This window comes from Cnephaeus nilssonii (assembly GCF_951640355.1).
Source record: "Cnephaeus nilssonii genome assembly, chromosome: 17".
Taxonomy (NCBI): domain Eukaryota; kingdom Metazoa; phylum Chordata; class Mammalia; order Chiroptera; family Vespertilionidae; genus Cnephaeus; species Cnephaeus nilssonii.
Genome location: NC_137088.1, coordinates 25,130,325 through 25,144,699, shown reverse-complemented (window position 1 = coordinate 25,144,699; position 14,375 = coordinate 25,130,325). Strand labels below are relative to the sequence as shown.

The 14,375-nt window shown below is 40.4% G+C and overlaps 1 protein-coding gene across 2 annotated transcripts in view; it reads right to left on the bottom strand.

The window, feature by feature from the left end:
* The window catches only part of COL6A6 (collagen type VI alpha 6 chain), a 98,786-nt gene that overhangs the window by 34,095 nt on the left and 50,316 nt on the right, over positions 1-14,375 (bottom strand). For both annotated transcript variants that reach the window (XM_079795497.1, XM_079795496.1), the window contains exons 22-26: positions 14,137-14,199; positions 6,291-6,353; positions 3,200-3,262; positions 2,374-2,424; positions 356-391 (exon numbers count right to left, since the gene is read on the bottom strand). In XM_079795497.1, the coding sequence (XP_079651623.1) occupies positions 356-391; positions 2,374-2,424; positions 3,200-3,262; positions 6,291-6,353; positions 14,137-14,199 (276 nt within the window). The remainder of the gene's footprint in view (positions 1-355; positions 392-2,373; positions 2,425-3,199; positions 3,263-6,290; positions 6,354-14,136; positions 14,200-14,375) is intronic.

The window sequence follows — 14,375 nt, the reverse complement described above, 5'->3', positions numbered from 1 at the left end:
TATCTGAGGATGATTCATAAACACATTGGGAAAACTGGGGCAGGTGATATCAGATAATTTTGGTTTTCCTTACATTTTACTTTCTTTCCTTTGCACAAAGAAGAAACTAGTTATGACAGAGGAGAAGGAGCACAGGTGCAGAGGCAAATAAATAAGGGTAATTTCTTCCTTTGCCTATGAATTTAAAACTAAAAATAATTTCTTTTTATTTAAAAAAACCTGCTGTCTTCCCTCCTTTCCCCTGTGAAGATTTTTAAATTCATTTCTAATGAACTGTCCTTCTATGGTCCGTTGCGCATCTCATAACCCAGAAGTGTTTCTGATCCATCTCTAGTTGGTATGAAGCACACAGTACCTTAGGTCCACCTTCTCCAGGGAATCCTTCTTGTCCCTAGAATGGACAGTATGGAAAATTAATATATGCATATATCACCAACGTAGGCTTAGGCTGAGTTTAATTTCACCCGCTGCCTTATTTTGCGTTAGTGCTCCTGAACCGAGGAAAGGTTGAAAACAAACTGTACAGCACTATTTGAGAAACTGACTTCAACTTCTATGTTGGAACCAGTATTTACTGGCTTCACTACAATATTGTGGCAACACGAAGTAAGTGGGTAAATGTGTCCTGTGGAGGAATTACGCATCAGCTCTCCTCCCGTAGGCGTGTCACAGGAAAGCTGGTTACTGGGCCGGTGTCTCTGAGACAGTCCTCTGAAAACGGGTTTCAGTGGAGGAACTGGGAAAGCCTGGAGCCTAAACTTGCTCTTTCATTTTCTGCTTCTCTGCTTGCCTTACCTGGGCCACAGACTATAGTTGAAGACATATGATAATCCCCATTTGCTGAAAAAAATTTTTTTATTTAAAGTTTGTTTTCTGATTATTAAATGTAGTATCTCCTCAAACATATATATAAAATTCAAAAGAATAGAAACAAGTAAAGTCACCCACTTCCCATCACCCAGCATCTCATTCCTCATTATAAATAGTGGGTTATATTTTCTTTTAGCTATTTAAAATGCATTTGAGCACCATTGGCATAAATGGTGTTTGGTGTTTTTTTCCTGACTGTACTCTGATTTTTTTTTTTACTTGATATGTCACATAATGATGTGACATATAATTATAAATGTCTTTATATAATTATAAACTATATACATTCATTATAAAAAGCAGCTAATGTTCCAATGCTGTAGGCTACTTAATATTTCCCTTTTTATGAGATACTAAGGTTGCATCATTCCCACTGGGATTTCATTTGGAATTACACTGATCCTTTATGATGTTTTAGCCTTTATTCATTGAAGTTTCTCTTTCACATTTCAGTAATTCTTTGTCATAGGTCCCAAACATTTTACATAAAGGATATTCTTTATTTTTTATTGATTAAGGTATTACAAATGTGTGGTTATCCCCTCATTTCCCCCCACCCCCCAATCCTGCCCTCACTCTCACCCTCTGTTGTCTATGTCCATTGGTTATGCTTATATGCATGCATACAAGTCTCTCGGTTGAAGGATATTCTTTTTTTAAAAAATATGTTTTTGTTGATTTTAGAGAGAGAAGAAGGGAGAGGGATAGAGAGAGAAATATCGATGAGAGAGAATCATTGATTGGCTGCCTCCTGCCCGCCTCTAACTGGGGAGCGAGCCTGCAATCCGGGCATGTGCCCTGACCGGGAATTGCACAGGTGACCTCTTGGTTCATGGGTTGATGCTCAACCACTGAGCCACACCAGCTAGGCATAAAGGATATTCTTCACTTTATTGTTTTTATGAATGTTATTAGGATTTCTAAGTAGTTACTATAAATATATATAAATTACTGGTTTCAAGAAACTTACCTAGCTTACTTCCAGACATTTAAATATTCAGTGACAAATAAAACTTATCTTTCTGATGTAGTTGAAATGTTTTCAGTTACTACTTGGCCCAATGCACTTTTAAAGGCCCTGTGGAACCTCTCACTAATGGCTAGAGTAAACATAAGAAGAGGAGGACACACTTTGGAATCCTCCCTGCATGCACTCGAGCCAGCGCTGCTCCGATTCAACTCACTGTTCAGGCCACACTGTTCAGGCCGGAACCAGTCAGGCCCTGCTGCACGTCTCAGCAAAAGGACCAGAACACCGACTTCCAAGTTTCAATTGTTGCCTGCACCTTAAACCACCAGATAGTTGTGAGTTTTGCTTTTTTTAATTTATTTCCATTCCATTCCCCATAGGATATCAGCAAATAAATGATCAAAATCTCTCTCCAAAAGTCCCAAACTGCCTTGCTCTCTGCTTTCTTTGTTCTCTCAAGTGTGGCAAACAAACGAAAACCACACAACAAAAGATACACGGAAAACGTCCAGCTTGCTGTCGACAAGCCTTACCTTGGCTCCTTTACTTCCGATGCTGCCATAACCTGGGTTGCCATCATCACCCTGCAAACAAAGCGATTAATCACACCCATCCCAGACTACAGCCAGACGCAGGCTTGTTCACAAAAGAACTGGACAGGCAGCTCTGGGGTTTGATGAGGAGAAACTAGGAAGCAGGATTCTCTGGGGAAGGCCACTGGCATTTGGTGATAGTGGCACTAAAGACATCTCTCAATAACATATACAGCACTGTCCCTTAGTCTCATCTAGAAAGTAGGAATAATCATTGTACCCAGTCCTGGTGTTATTATGAGGATAAAACATTTCAGGCATGTAGTAATCTCAAAAAAAGGAGGTAGTGGTGTTCCCCTTCCAGGGAACACTTGTATTTTAATACCGTAACACTAATCCATCTTCACTTTGCCAAATAAAAATAAGACCTAAATGCCTGGGCACTGGCTACTGTTGGACCCTTGTAGAAGGCCTTAGTGAGAAGTCCCCCAAGCATGGGTTGGGTTTCTGATGCCTGGGCTCTGATGGGAGGAAAGAATGGAAGAAGGGCTATCGGGATGCTGACGACAGGTTCTGTCCATTTTATGATCTAGCTTCAAGAGCACCCTGGCCCGGCTGTTTGATACCTGGGAAGTTGCCACCTTGGAAAAGCTGGCCAAGGAGCTAATCCAAGATGAGGATAACATCTCAATTTCTAGAAAGCTGTAAGGCTAGACTGGGGTAGTCTCTCTAACACTCCCTCCAGAGACCCACACCTGATATCCATTGAACATTGCAAGGGCAATCATTTTATCTAAAAGATAAAAAGTGATGCTAAACTACAAACCGGCAAGCCCCGAGGACCAGGAAGGCCGATAGCTCCTTTTTCTCCTGGATCTCCAGGTTCCCCCTGTTAAACAGAACAATGAAATGTATCCTTGTTAGGTTGTTTTTGTAAATGAAACTTAAAATGATGGCACTAGGACAACACTTTTTAACTGCACCCATGTGTATCACACATCCACAAGGGGTGTGTGGCCAGGACTGGGAATTGTGCAACCACTACCAGAGGAACTGGCTACTGAGGTCTCCTCTATTGATCAATGAAGCCTCAACAAGTCTGATGTATTGTTTAGAGCAAGTTGCCGTCTTAGCTGCTCAGTGCCATGGAACGCACCCTTGGAAGTGTCATACCATTAGTCAAGGAGGAAGCTCTGCACTATTTCAGAACAAAACTGCGATCCATGATGATCCATGCAAATCATCTGGCTGCTGCAAAGATGACAGACTTATTAATCTAGTTTGAAGGTTTGATGTGTCAATCAATATAGCCAAAGTAGCACAGCGTCCCTCGCAATTGTTTCTGACTTCTGAATCAATCTCAGTGTTATGCTGAGGAAATTTCAGCTACTTGGGAAAGTTGAGACAGGTTTACAAAAGAAGGTTAATTCCTTTTCTGGAAAACAACAACAACAAAACTTTCAAAGTTCTAGATTTTAGTTTTACAGAAACAGGAAGACAGTACCTAGAGTTCCTATATGCTCCTACTGACCATTACATTAGTTATAGCAGTAGGGTACATGTCTCACAATAAATGAATATTGATTCATTATTATCAACAAAAGCCCATACTTTATTCAGCTTTCCTTAATTTTTATCAAATATCCTTTTTTGTTGTTGTTCAGGATCTCATGCTGTGTCCCTTAGACTCCTCTAGACTGTGAGTGTATCAACATTGATGTTGATGACCTTGAAAGTTTTGTTCTTGATGACCTTGACAGTTTTGAGGAATACTGGTCAGGTATTTTGTAGAATGTCCTTCCACTTGGGTTTCTCTAATGTTTTCTTCTCATGATTATGGTGAATTTTATGGGTTTTGGGGATAAAGACCACAGAGGTAAAGGGCCATTCTCATCACATCATCTCAAGAGTGTGTCCTTGTCAACGTGGCTATCACTACTGATGTTAACCTTAATCACCTGACTGAGGTAGTGTGGGTCAAGTTCATTGCCTAGTTTCCCCCCACCCCTGCCCTTTGCACAGTGTAGTCTTTGGAAGAAACAGTGTGGAAGTGGTGTAGCCCACACTGAGTGTGAGTGGTTAACGCATTTGTAAGGACAGAAAGGCAACACAATAAGTGTGAGAAGTGCAAATGGACAAATGTTCACCAGCACTGAGCTCTGTGGTGAAACAGAAGAGGGTCCCATGAAAGGGAAGCAGATCACCTGCCCTGAGGCCCTTCCTTCTGGACAGTGGCTCTCAAAGTGTGCACCCGCTGATACCCTTGACCTCTCGCTCTTGAATACAGCTTCACAGCATCCAGTGTGCTTTTCTGTTTCTTTCCTATCCTTTCTAGTAAGTCATTGTCTGTCTTCTCTTCCCCTTCTTACAAACAGATATTCCCAAGAGTCCAAATGACTCTGAAATCATCTCCAATTAGCCCTGAACCCTTTCCTTCTGTGATGTGTTGCCACGCATGTTGGAAGCCCATGAATCATCTAGCCCTCTTCCCTCTGATTCAGTTTCCGACTGGAAGAGTCCCACAAAACCATCATGAGCAGCTCCTGTCCTCACCCTGCTAAATTGCTTGTCTTGAAAACTGTGAACATACCAACTCGCCTCCTAGCTTCCAATCTCGCAGCCTTCAAAAGATTTCTACACTGTGTTGCCTATTCAAATCTTCCAAGACTGGCTGTGTTCATGCACTCCATTCAAAAATTGTACATAGCACTGTACCCACTATGTAATAAAGTCAGTAGCCACGGACATTCTTATTCTTTACGTGCTCGTCAGACAGGATCATTGTTCATTCCCCAACGACCCATTCCCAGGATTTTCCAACCCTTTGCTTTCCTTAGTTTTATTTCTTTTTTTTTTTATGATAATGGTATCCTTTTTTGTTATTTTTTTTTTTTATCCTCACTCGAGGATATTTTTCCATTGATTTTTAGAGAGTAGAAGAGAGAGGGAAAGACAGAGAAACATGTTGACTGGCTGCCTCCTGCACAAGCACCAACCAGGGCCCAGACCAGGGAGGAGCCTACAACCAAAGTACGTGCCCTTGACCAGAACCGAATCCAGGACCCTTTGGTCTGTAGGCCAACGCTCCATCCACTGAACCAAACCGGCTAGGGTGTGCCCTATTTCTTTTACCTGAAATTTCCAATGCCCATCTCTGTTTGCCAAAGTCCTTCTTATCTTCTAAGGTCCATTCGAAGTCTGTAGCCACTATGATGTCTCTTTTCCCAGTTCAAAAATACTTCCATGAGCACAATTTCAGTCCCACATTCCTGACTACTTGATGACAGGGATTATTGTCCTAAATTCTAAATTCTGTAGGGTTGATTCCATATCATATTTATCACTGTACAACACAAACTTTCCCAGGAATCCAATATTTACTAAGCACTTATTATGTGCCAGTTACTGTTCTAAGCACTAGGAATGCATCAGTGAGCAAAACAGACCAAGATCTCTGCTCTCCTGGAGCTGATTTTCTAGTCCCGCTGCATGCCAGTCCAGTCAGTGCCTTTGTCTTAAAAGGTGTTCAGCAAAGGTTGGTTTGAATGGAGGAAAAAATAATGGAAGAAATCACAGTGTGTATGAATGGAGAAGAAGGGAGAAAAAAAGGGAAGGAGGGATGGAGGAAAAAAGGGAGAAAGGAAAGCATGCCCCCAGAAAAGGCCCCCTTCCCTGAGGTCCCTCAGCTCAGATTGGGAGGAGCCCCTGTTGAGATTATGCTGAGCTGGAATCCCTGACATCATTCTGGTCCACACCCACATCCTTAGACATTGCTGGCTCTCTAAGAATCAAGCCAGGGTGTAGGGGCAATGGGATCTGTTCTCCTTTCTGTTGAAAGGGCTCTGGCTAATACAACCAGACACATCTCCCTTGAGGAGAAAACCTTAACTTTGGTGGGTATAAAGAATGTGACCTACTTTGTTTCCTTGGCTTCCCAAATGGCCTCGACTCCCTGCCTTTCCTCCTGGTCCTGGAGGCCCCTGAAACAAAACAAGAATTGCAAATATAGCAGAACATAAAGCAAATTTCCTTTTAACCGTTTGTGTCTCTGCTAGGAGGAAAATGAACCACAGATACAAAAAGACTTGTGGCTTTATTGATTCCTGCTTTGGAAAAAAAAAAGTGTCATAGCTGTCAAGTAAAGACTGGTAAATAAAGGGAAATTAACAAAGTAATTCTTGCCAGATGTTGCCTAAATGACTGAGCTTCCTTCCAAAGAGATTTTAGATTTTAAGCAGATGTTGCTAAAATGTCAACCATTTAAAGTGGGCATTCAAAATGACATTTGCCTTGAACTATAGTCTTCCTAGTTCCTTGCTTTGGTAGAAAGCATGTTAAGTGTGTGCGTGTGTGTTGTAAACTGATAAGAACAGATCTCTACCCTTGATCAAAAGGCCAAGAAGCAATGTGTGTGTGTTGTAAGGTAAACATCTTTACTGGCAAATAATATTATTTGTACAATAGAAAATTCAAGAAACTTGACTTAAAAAATTTGCAGTTGTAAGACATGTTCAAGTGGTATAATATGCTGAAATACTTTTCTCTTTCCTAGCAATAAGTTAGAAAAGTAAATGAATTTCCACTTACCAATGGGAAAAATATTGTAAAATTCTTAGAATAAACTTAACAAGAAATATAAAAAGAACTACATAAAGAAAGCTTTAAGGTCTTACTGACGAATATAACAAAACTTAAACTGATGGATAAACATACCACACACCTATATGGAAAATCTAGTTGATATAATAGAAGTCTCTCCAACATTCTAAAAGAATGTTTTATTGGAATAGCTTTAGAGGTGAACATTTAAAAATCCCAATTCAGAGACAGCCCAAACGTCTTCGTATGTTATTGACAATGTTGATCAGATTTTTCCTTTGGGTTTTCAAAACATATGGCAACAGAAATCTCACTTGGTTAAACTGTTTAAAGGTACTTTTAAACAATCCCAGTGAATTAAAATCACTTTCACAATTATTTTTTTTACCATGGTTACTATAATTTAAAATAAACAAAATCTGTATAATCAGCATGATACTTGGCAAATTAATTTTGTTCAGAAGAAAAAAATGACATTAATCTTTTCATCTTAAAAAAACGAAACTGTAATAAGTTGGACATCAAACAATTTTCCTAATAGGGAAGATTGTTGAACAATGAACTCGTTACTAAGAAAGATAATGTGATATTCCCACAGCTCTCCATCTTTCCTTCTCCCTTCTTTGTCTGAAAAGAGTCTCATTTTGTCACTCTTCATAGCTCTCAACCCTTTTCCTTCTTCCAGGTACACTGCTGCATGGAACTAGCTCCCATGACCTTCACGTTCAATCCAGTTGACTTTTTTGTTCTTACCTTATTTGTTTGATGCTGCATTCTTTGAAACTTTCCATTAACTCTGTGCCATCCAGTTACCACGATCTTCCTGGCCCCTCTCTCGTCTCTTCTCAGGAAACTTTGAAGGCACCCCTTCTTCTGTTTGCTTCTTAAATCTCCATGGGCCCCATCCTCTGACCTTATTTTCTCACTTTATCCCTTCTTCCTGAGTGACAGCCCCATGGATTCACATACCACTTCTACAAAATGACGCCTCCATATATACATCTCCAGTCCAAACCTACTCAACTGAACACCAGACTCATACATTAAAATGCCTACGGGCTATCCCACAGGAATTGATTACCAACATAATCATATTTACCATAAGTCCTGCTTAGTTTCATATTTTGTTCATTAAGAAATGGTGCCATTTTTACTCTCCCTGAAACCCAAGCCAGAAACCTAAGAATCACCCAGACCCCTCCCTCTAGCTCATCTGTCAAAACCAAGCAGCTATTACTACAATTCATACAGATTGCATCCCTTCTCTGTATCCCCCCCTCTTCTATTCCCATTGCCATCACCTGCCTTCTGGCCCTTCTTGTTTTCTGCCGAATTCCTGGCTTCCTATGGCCTGGCTTCTCTCTAATTCATTCCCCACTCCTTTCTCCTTTTGATTTAAAATGTCAGGCTGCTGCTGTCACTTTGTCTGAAATTCTGAATTCTGAGTAACTTTCAGAATAAAGTGTTAGTACTGTATTAATATGTAAAAATCCCTGAAACTGTTGGTATTGCATGCCTCTGTAGTCATCTGTGACTACTTCAATCATTCTATGTTCATGCTCATTAAACCATCTGAAGTCATCAAATACTTTTTGTGTCTTACATCTCCACACTTGTGCAAGTTGTTCCCTTAGCTTTGGTCCATTTTTTTTTTTAAATCTAGGGTAGGGGTGGGGGAACCATTTTGCTGCCAAGGGCCATGTGGATATTTATAACATCATTCGCTTATTATAATTCACTTAATATAAATTTATGTTGCTATGAAAAAAGCTCCTAGATTTATTAAATTTTGAGTCCCACCTGTGGTTGCCTTGGCAGGGCCAGGCCAAATGATTTCACAGGCCTTATATGTCCCTTGGGCCAGATGTTCCCCACCCCTGATCTAGGGAGAAAAATAATCTCCCTTTCCTGAAAATCTTATTTTTAGCATCACTGTCTCGAGAAGAATAGCAGAACACTGTACTTGTATTGGATCTCACAACTGTCCCACAGATTACTCTATTCTGTATGCAACTGTTCACTTATTTCTCTCTCTCATCCACTAGATAAAGGCCTGCACACTCCTTAAAGGAAGGGGCATGTCCTATTGACTTCATATCTCTAGAACTTTGTATAGAACCCATCACTTCACCCATCTTTTCATTTACTTATCCAACTGCCTATCTAGGAACAGTTCTCAGGAGAGAGAAAATCATGTGTTTACTTTGTTGGTTTTCCATAGGGAATTTTCATGTATATCATAGAAGGAAGAAGTAGAGGGATTTTAAGTGTTCTTGACAATAAGGGATAAACTGGAAGTCTTGTGTGGGAGCCCATTTTCTGTGCTTCCTTCAGGCATAATGGGCTCTGTGAGATGAATATTTCTGGGAGATTACTTCTTGTGTAGTCACCTCAAGCACACACAAGCACAATGAGAGATTATTCTGTTTGAAAGCCTGCCAAAATAAAAGATTTCTTGGATGGATGGATGGATGGATGGATGGATGGATGGATGGATGAATGGATGAATGGATGGATGAATGGATGGATGGATGGATGGATGGATGGATGGATGGATGCAGAAAGAGCCTTTTTTTTTTTTTTGCATGTAGGACCATGCAAAGTACCAAAGTAGGGATTGCAACTGTGTGAATGGGCTCAAGCTTCAGTGAATTGTTACCAAGATAAATCACCTTCTCAAATACTGCTGGTTGTATAAGGGGCCATGTTTCTAAAGGAAAGGAGAAAAATTCCCTGCCACCCCCCAGATATCAAGGAGTCAAAAAGCTGCCTTGATCTGAGATCAAGAGTAGCTGTGAATTAGAATAGAAACTTAGGGCTGATTCTGACTCTAAAGTGGAACTCCCAGCCACTCTGTTTTCTGTTTTGAGGTCCGTGTCTTGGGTGGGATTCCCAAATTCTTACCATCTGTGCAGCCTTTAAGACGGGAGTTTCAAAAATGTGAATCTCCAAACCTGGTGCAGGAGTCTGGGGCCAGATCTAACCTCCAATAAGGTGACTTTTGTTCATGTTGCAGTCCTTGGCAATTGCAACTGCTTTAGTGTTAAGTGAGGATAGAACAATTTTAGAATTTAAATGATTTTTAAAATTGTCCTTAGAAAGCATCTTATCAGAGGGCATTGCACTTGAGTTTGGGATTCATGGCTGGGGCACTGACAAGGACACCTTGATTTTGGATGGGATAAAAGGTGCAGGTTCTTCTCAACTTTAAAATGAATTCTGTTTGTTACTATACTCATGGGGGCACCCTCACATGCCTACGCTCACAACCAGCAAATATCAGGCTGGGAAACAACCCAACGAGTTTAAATGCTCAGCTTCTATAAGTCTGAGAGAAAAAATCAAGAGGTCAGCCTGGCCAGCGTGGTTTAGTGGTTGAGCAAGGACCTATGAACCAGAAGGTCACAGTTCAATTCCCAGTCAGGGTACATGCCCGGGTTGGGGCTAGATCCCCAGTGTGGAGCATGCAGGAGGCAGCCAATCAATGATTCCCTCTCATCATTGATGTTTTTTTCTCTCTCTCCCTCTCCCATTCCCTTCCTCTCTGAAATCAATAAAAATATGTATTTTTTTTACAAATCAGAAGATCAGCGAGGGGAGGGCTAATGCAAGAACAAACCACCAAGACACCTGAGTAGATATTGATCTTGACAGTGCCAGTCTATCCCACATTCCCTCTACATTGAACCCCGTGTGGTTCTTCAAATTCACCTTAATATCCTTTTCTATATAATCTGGTTCTTTTCCTTGGATGCCTGCCCTTTTCCTGTGGTCACCTGGAAAACACCTCCTTATCTTGCAAAAGCTAAATCATTCTTCTCGTCCTTTAACTCCATCCTTCTCCCACTACGTTGGGCATAATTCTATTTTCTTCTGGCTAGAACCTTTATTATTTCAAAAATAAGCATCCTATGTAACTTAAAGTGGTTAGAATAGTTATTTTTGGATTACTGTAACAAATGCTGGTAAAAAAACACCAATCGTCTTAATAATCAGACACACTTATTTCAGTCATTAAGAACTTCCAAAAATAACTCTTCTGTGATAAAAACACACACACACATACACAAAACTCACAAATATCACAAGAGAGTTAAGTAATGGTCTATGCAGGAAAATGATAGCAAGTAGGCAAGGGTATATTTCTATTTTAACATTTAGCATATCACATCTCAATTATCTGTTTGCCTGAGTCTCCTTTATGAGCCTGAGAGCACTGGGGGGTTGGGACTGTGTCTGACTCATCCTTTTATCCAACTACAGGGCCTGACAATGGGAAACACTCAGTAAATGTTTGTAAATGAGTAAAAGAAATGACTGATGGATCATCTAGCCTAGATTATGAAGAATGATGAAATGCGATGATTGCAATACAGATTACATATTGTTATATGTTATTATTTTGGCTTTCCTTGGATTGGCTATAAGCATGCTTTGGGTATAAAATGGCTCTGTTAAATTAGGTAACACTGATGCAATATAACAGTAATAAACATATATACTTTTCTTACCATATTGCAGGCACTGTTCTAAGCACCTACATATTAAACCATTTCATTTTTACAACAATCCGATGAGGCAGCTACTATTACTATTCTTACTTTATAGCAGAGAAAATTGAGGCACAGAGAGGTTAAATAAATTACTAAAGGCCCCACAGTTATGAAGGCACAAGTCTGGAGGTCACACCCAGGAAGCCTGGCTTCAGACGCTATGCCCTTGGCCACTATGCTACGCTTTGTAAAGATGAACTTCTACTTTGTATCCCAAATTCGCACTGAATAATTTCAACCTTCCTTGATATTGCATATGATACTGTCATTATTTCACTAAAAACCCTACATCTTTCAAGAATACTAATTGCAGCTCCTATAGGAATTGGTATTTTGTGTCTGATTTCCCATTCCTTTTCTAGCCCATGGTTATGTGATTGTAGGATCTTTAGGTAAACCAAACAAGAAAGGAACAAAGGAAGGCACAAATGGATATGCCATGATTTTCTTTTCTTTTTAAAATATATTTTTATCAATTTCAGAGAGGAAGTTGAGAGGGAGAGAGAGAGAGAGAGAGAGAGATAGAAATATCAATGATGAGATATGCCATGACTTTCAAAGTTCTTTCTTCTTTTTCATTGTGCCATGGACTGTATTTCTTTTATATCATAGCCATATACTTGACTGGATTAGCACATGTTTGATTTATGCAAAATGCTCCCACACTCCATAAATTAACAAGCCTTCAGAACACTGTCAACAGAAATCACACCCTTTTTTTCTAAATGTATACCCTAAGAGCAACTTTCAAGCCTGCAATTAGAAAACACTCATGTGATTCCACCCGAGTGGCTGGTCCTTGTGTGTTATAAGGGAATATAAAGCCTGTGTCAGTGGATTTAGAGCCAGTGAAGAATAACACCCTCTTGTCTACCTGATTGTGTTTGTCTCTGTGGGTTTCCTTTGGAAACAACAATTATGAGATCTCATTCATCATGTCCTGAACATAGAAAATTCTACACATCTTTGAAATACTGCTTTCACTGTGTTGACAAGGGTATTTAAAGGAAAGCAAGCAAAGAAAGAAAACCATGCTTTCCAGCTAGATAAATGGAGGAGCTAGACCAGGGACAAGTGGTGCCTTTTGCTACCTCTGGCAATGCCAAGACGTTGAATGATTTATGACTATGACCAATCGTGCCAAGGCAAGATTAAAGGGGACTCACCCAGAAGTACACTACAGGGAAAATGGAATAACTTATTAAAGTAACAGCCACTTGGATACAATTTTGGATTCTAGAGCAAGGCAATTACTAAGCTCTTTGAATTTCAACCCATCTACATCTCAATATTTTATATAAACAGATGAGATAACCACCCAATATATGTTTCCCTTAGCTTTTTTTTTTAAATCCCAATTTGTGTGCCAGCAAGCTTTTAATGATTCAAAGATGTGAAGGCAAAATAGTTACTTTTCATCACTTTAATCCTACCGTAAAATTTTAAAATTTTCATGCTTTTTGAAGGAGCACATTCATCAAAAAATGGGGGAAAATATCCTCATGAGTAGTAATTAATATGTTTTAAAATATTGTGCCATGAGATATAAGTTTATGCAAATAGCCTCTTAAACATTTTGATGATGACTACATCCACTTAGTGTTGGACCACTGCCCAGTGGAATGAATGGACACAAAATAATGGATTGATTCCCTTTATCCTCCTTCTAGCCCAGAGTCTAAGTCCCAACTATGTCTCATTCATTCATTTACTAATTGATTCATTATTCAGATATGCATTGAGCTCCACTGTGCAGCAGCACTGTTGTTCTGGACTCTGGAATACAGTATAAGCAAGATAAAGCCCTGGCTGTCACAGAGCTTACAATCTAGACGAGGGACAAGAACAGCTAAACAAACAAGTGCATACTATGATAGCAAGTAGGCAAGGGCCAAAGCATGGAGGACCTAGCTACTCCATGTGTGGTCCAGGGACCAGCACCAGCACCAGCACCAGCAACCTCCCCTGAGGGATTATTGAAAGTACAGAATCTCAAGCCCACCCCAGACCTCCTGAATTAGAATCTGCATTTTAACAAGTTCTGCAGGTGATTCTTACATACTTCAACCTTTGAGAATGCTGATGTGGGACAGTCATTCCCAACACTGGCGTGTATGTTAGAATCGCCTGGGAGAATTACAGTTACTGAGACCCTGGCCTCACCTCGAGATTCTGCTGTCAGTGGTATGGGGAGGGGTCCCAAGTGGTGGGGAGTTTTACAGTCTGTCCAGGAGATTCTCGGACATAGCTAGGCTGAGGACCACGAATGGAATAGGTTGTATTGGGGATGCCTGGAAAGCTCCGGAGGATTGAGATAAAGGGAGTGAGGTGACCTGATTTACCTAGGGAGGAGTTCTTAACCTCACAATAATGGTTGAGCTGCTAAGGCGTAGAGCTAGAAACCAGCTCTGTGTTGGACAGAATGTTAGCCTGCAAAGCAAGCTAGGGGCCAGGGTGTGGTGTGGCCATATTGAGCAATGAGGTCAAACCTAATACACTTTTGCTGGTTCACAGGCAATTAAGTGATCCAGCTGCAGGAAAGAAACCACAAGGACATCGACATTAAAGGCAAGATCAAAGCCAGAGGCGGTCACTTGCTGGCATTACATACCTGGGGTCCTCTACTTCCCAGACCTCCTTTTTCTCCTTCCACACCGGCCTCTCCTCTTGGGCCCTAGGTAGAGAGAATTAAAGCATTATTTTCTCCCTAAAAGAGAACACTTGAATATTGACTTGAATATTAAAATGGACATGCTAAGTCAGTGACAGGGACAGAAGAAATTGGAAAGAGAAGTCCATGCGTGTCTTTGGTTCTGTCTTGATCTGTCACACTCTCCCTCTGTAGGGGGT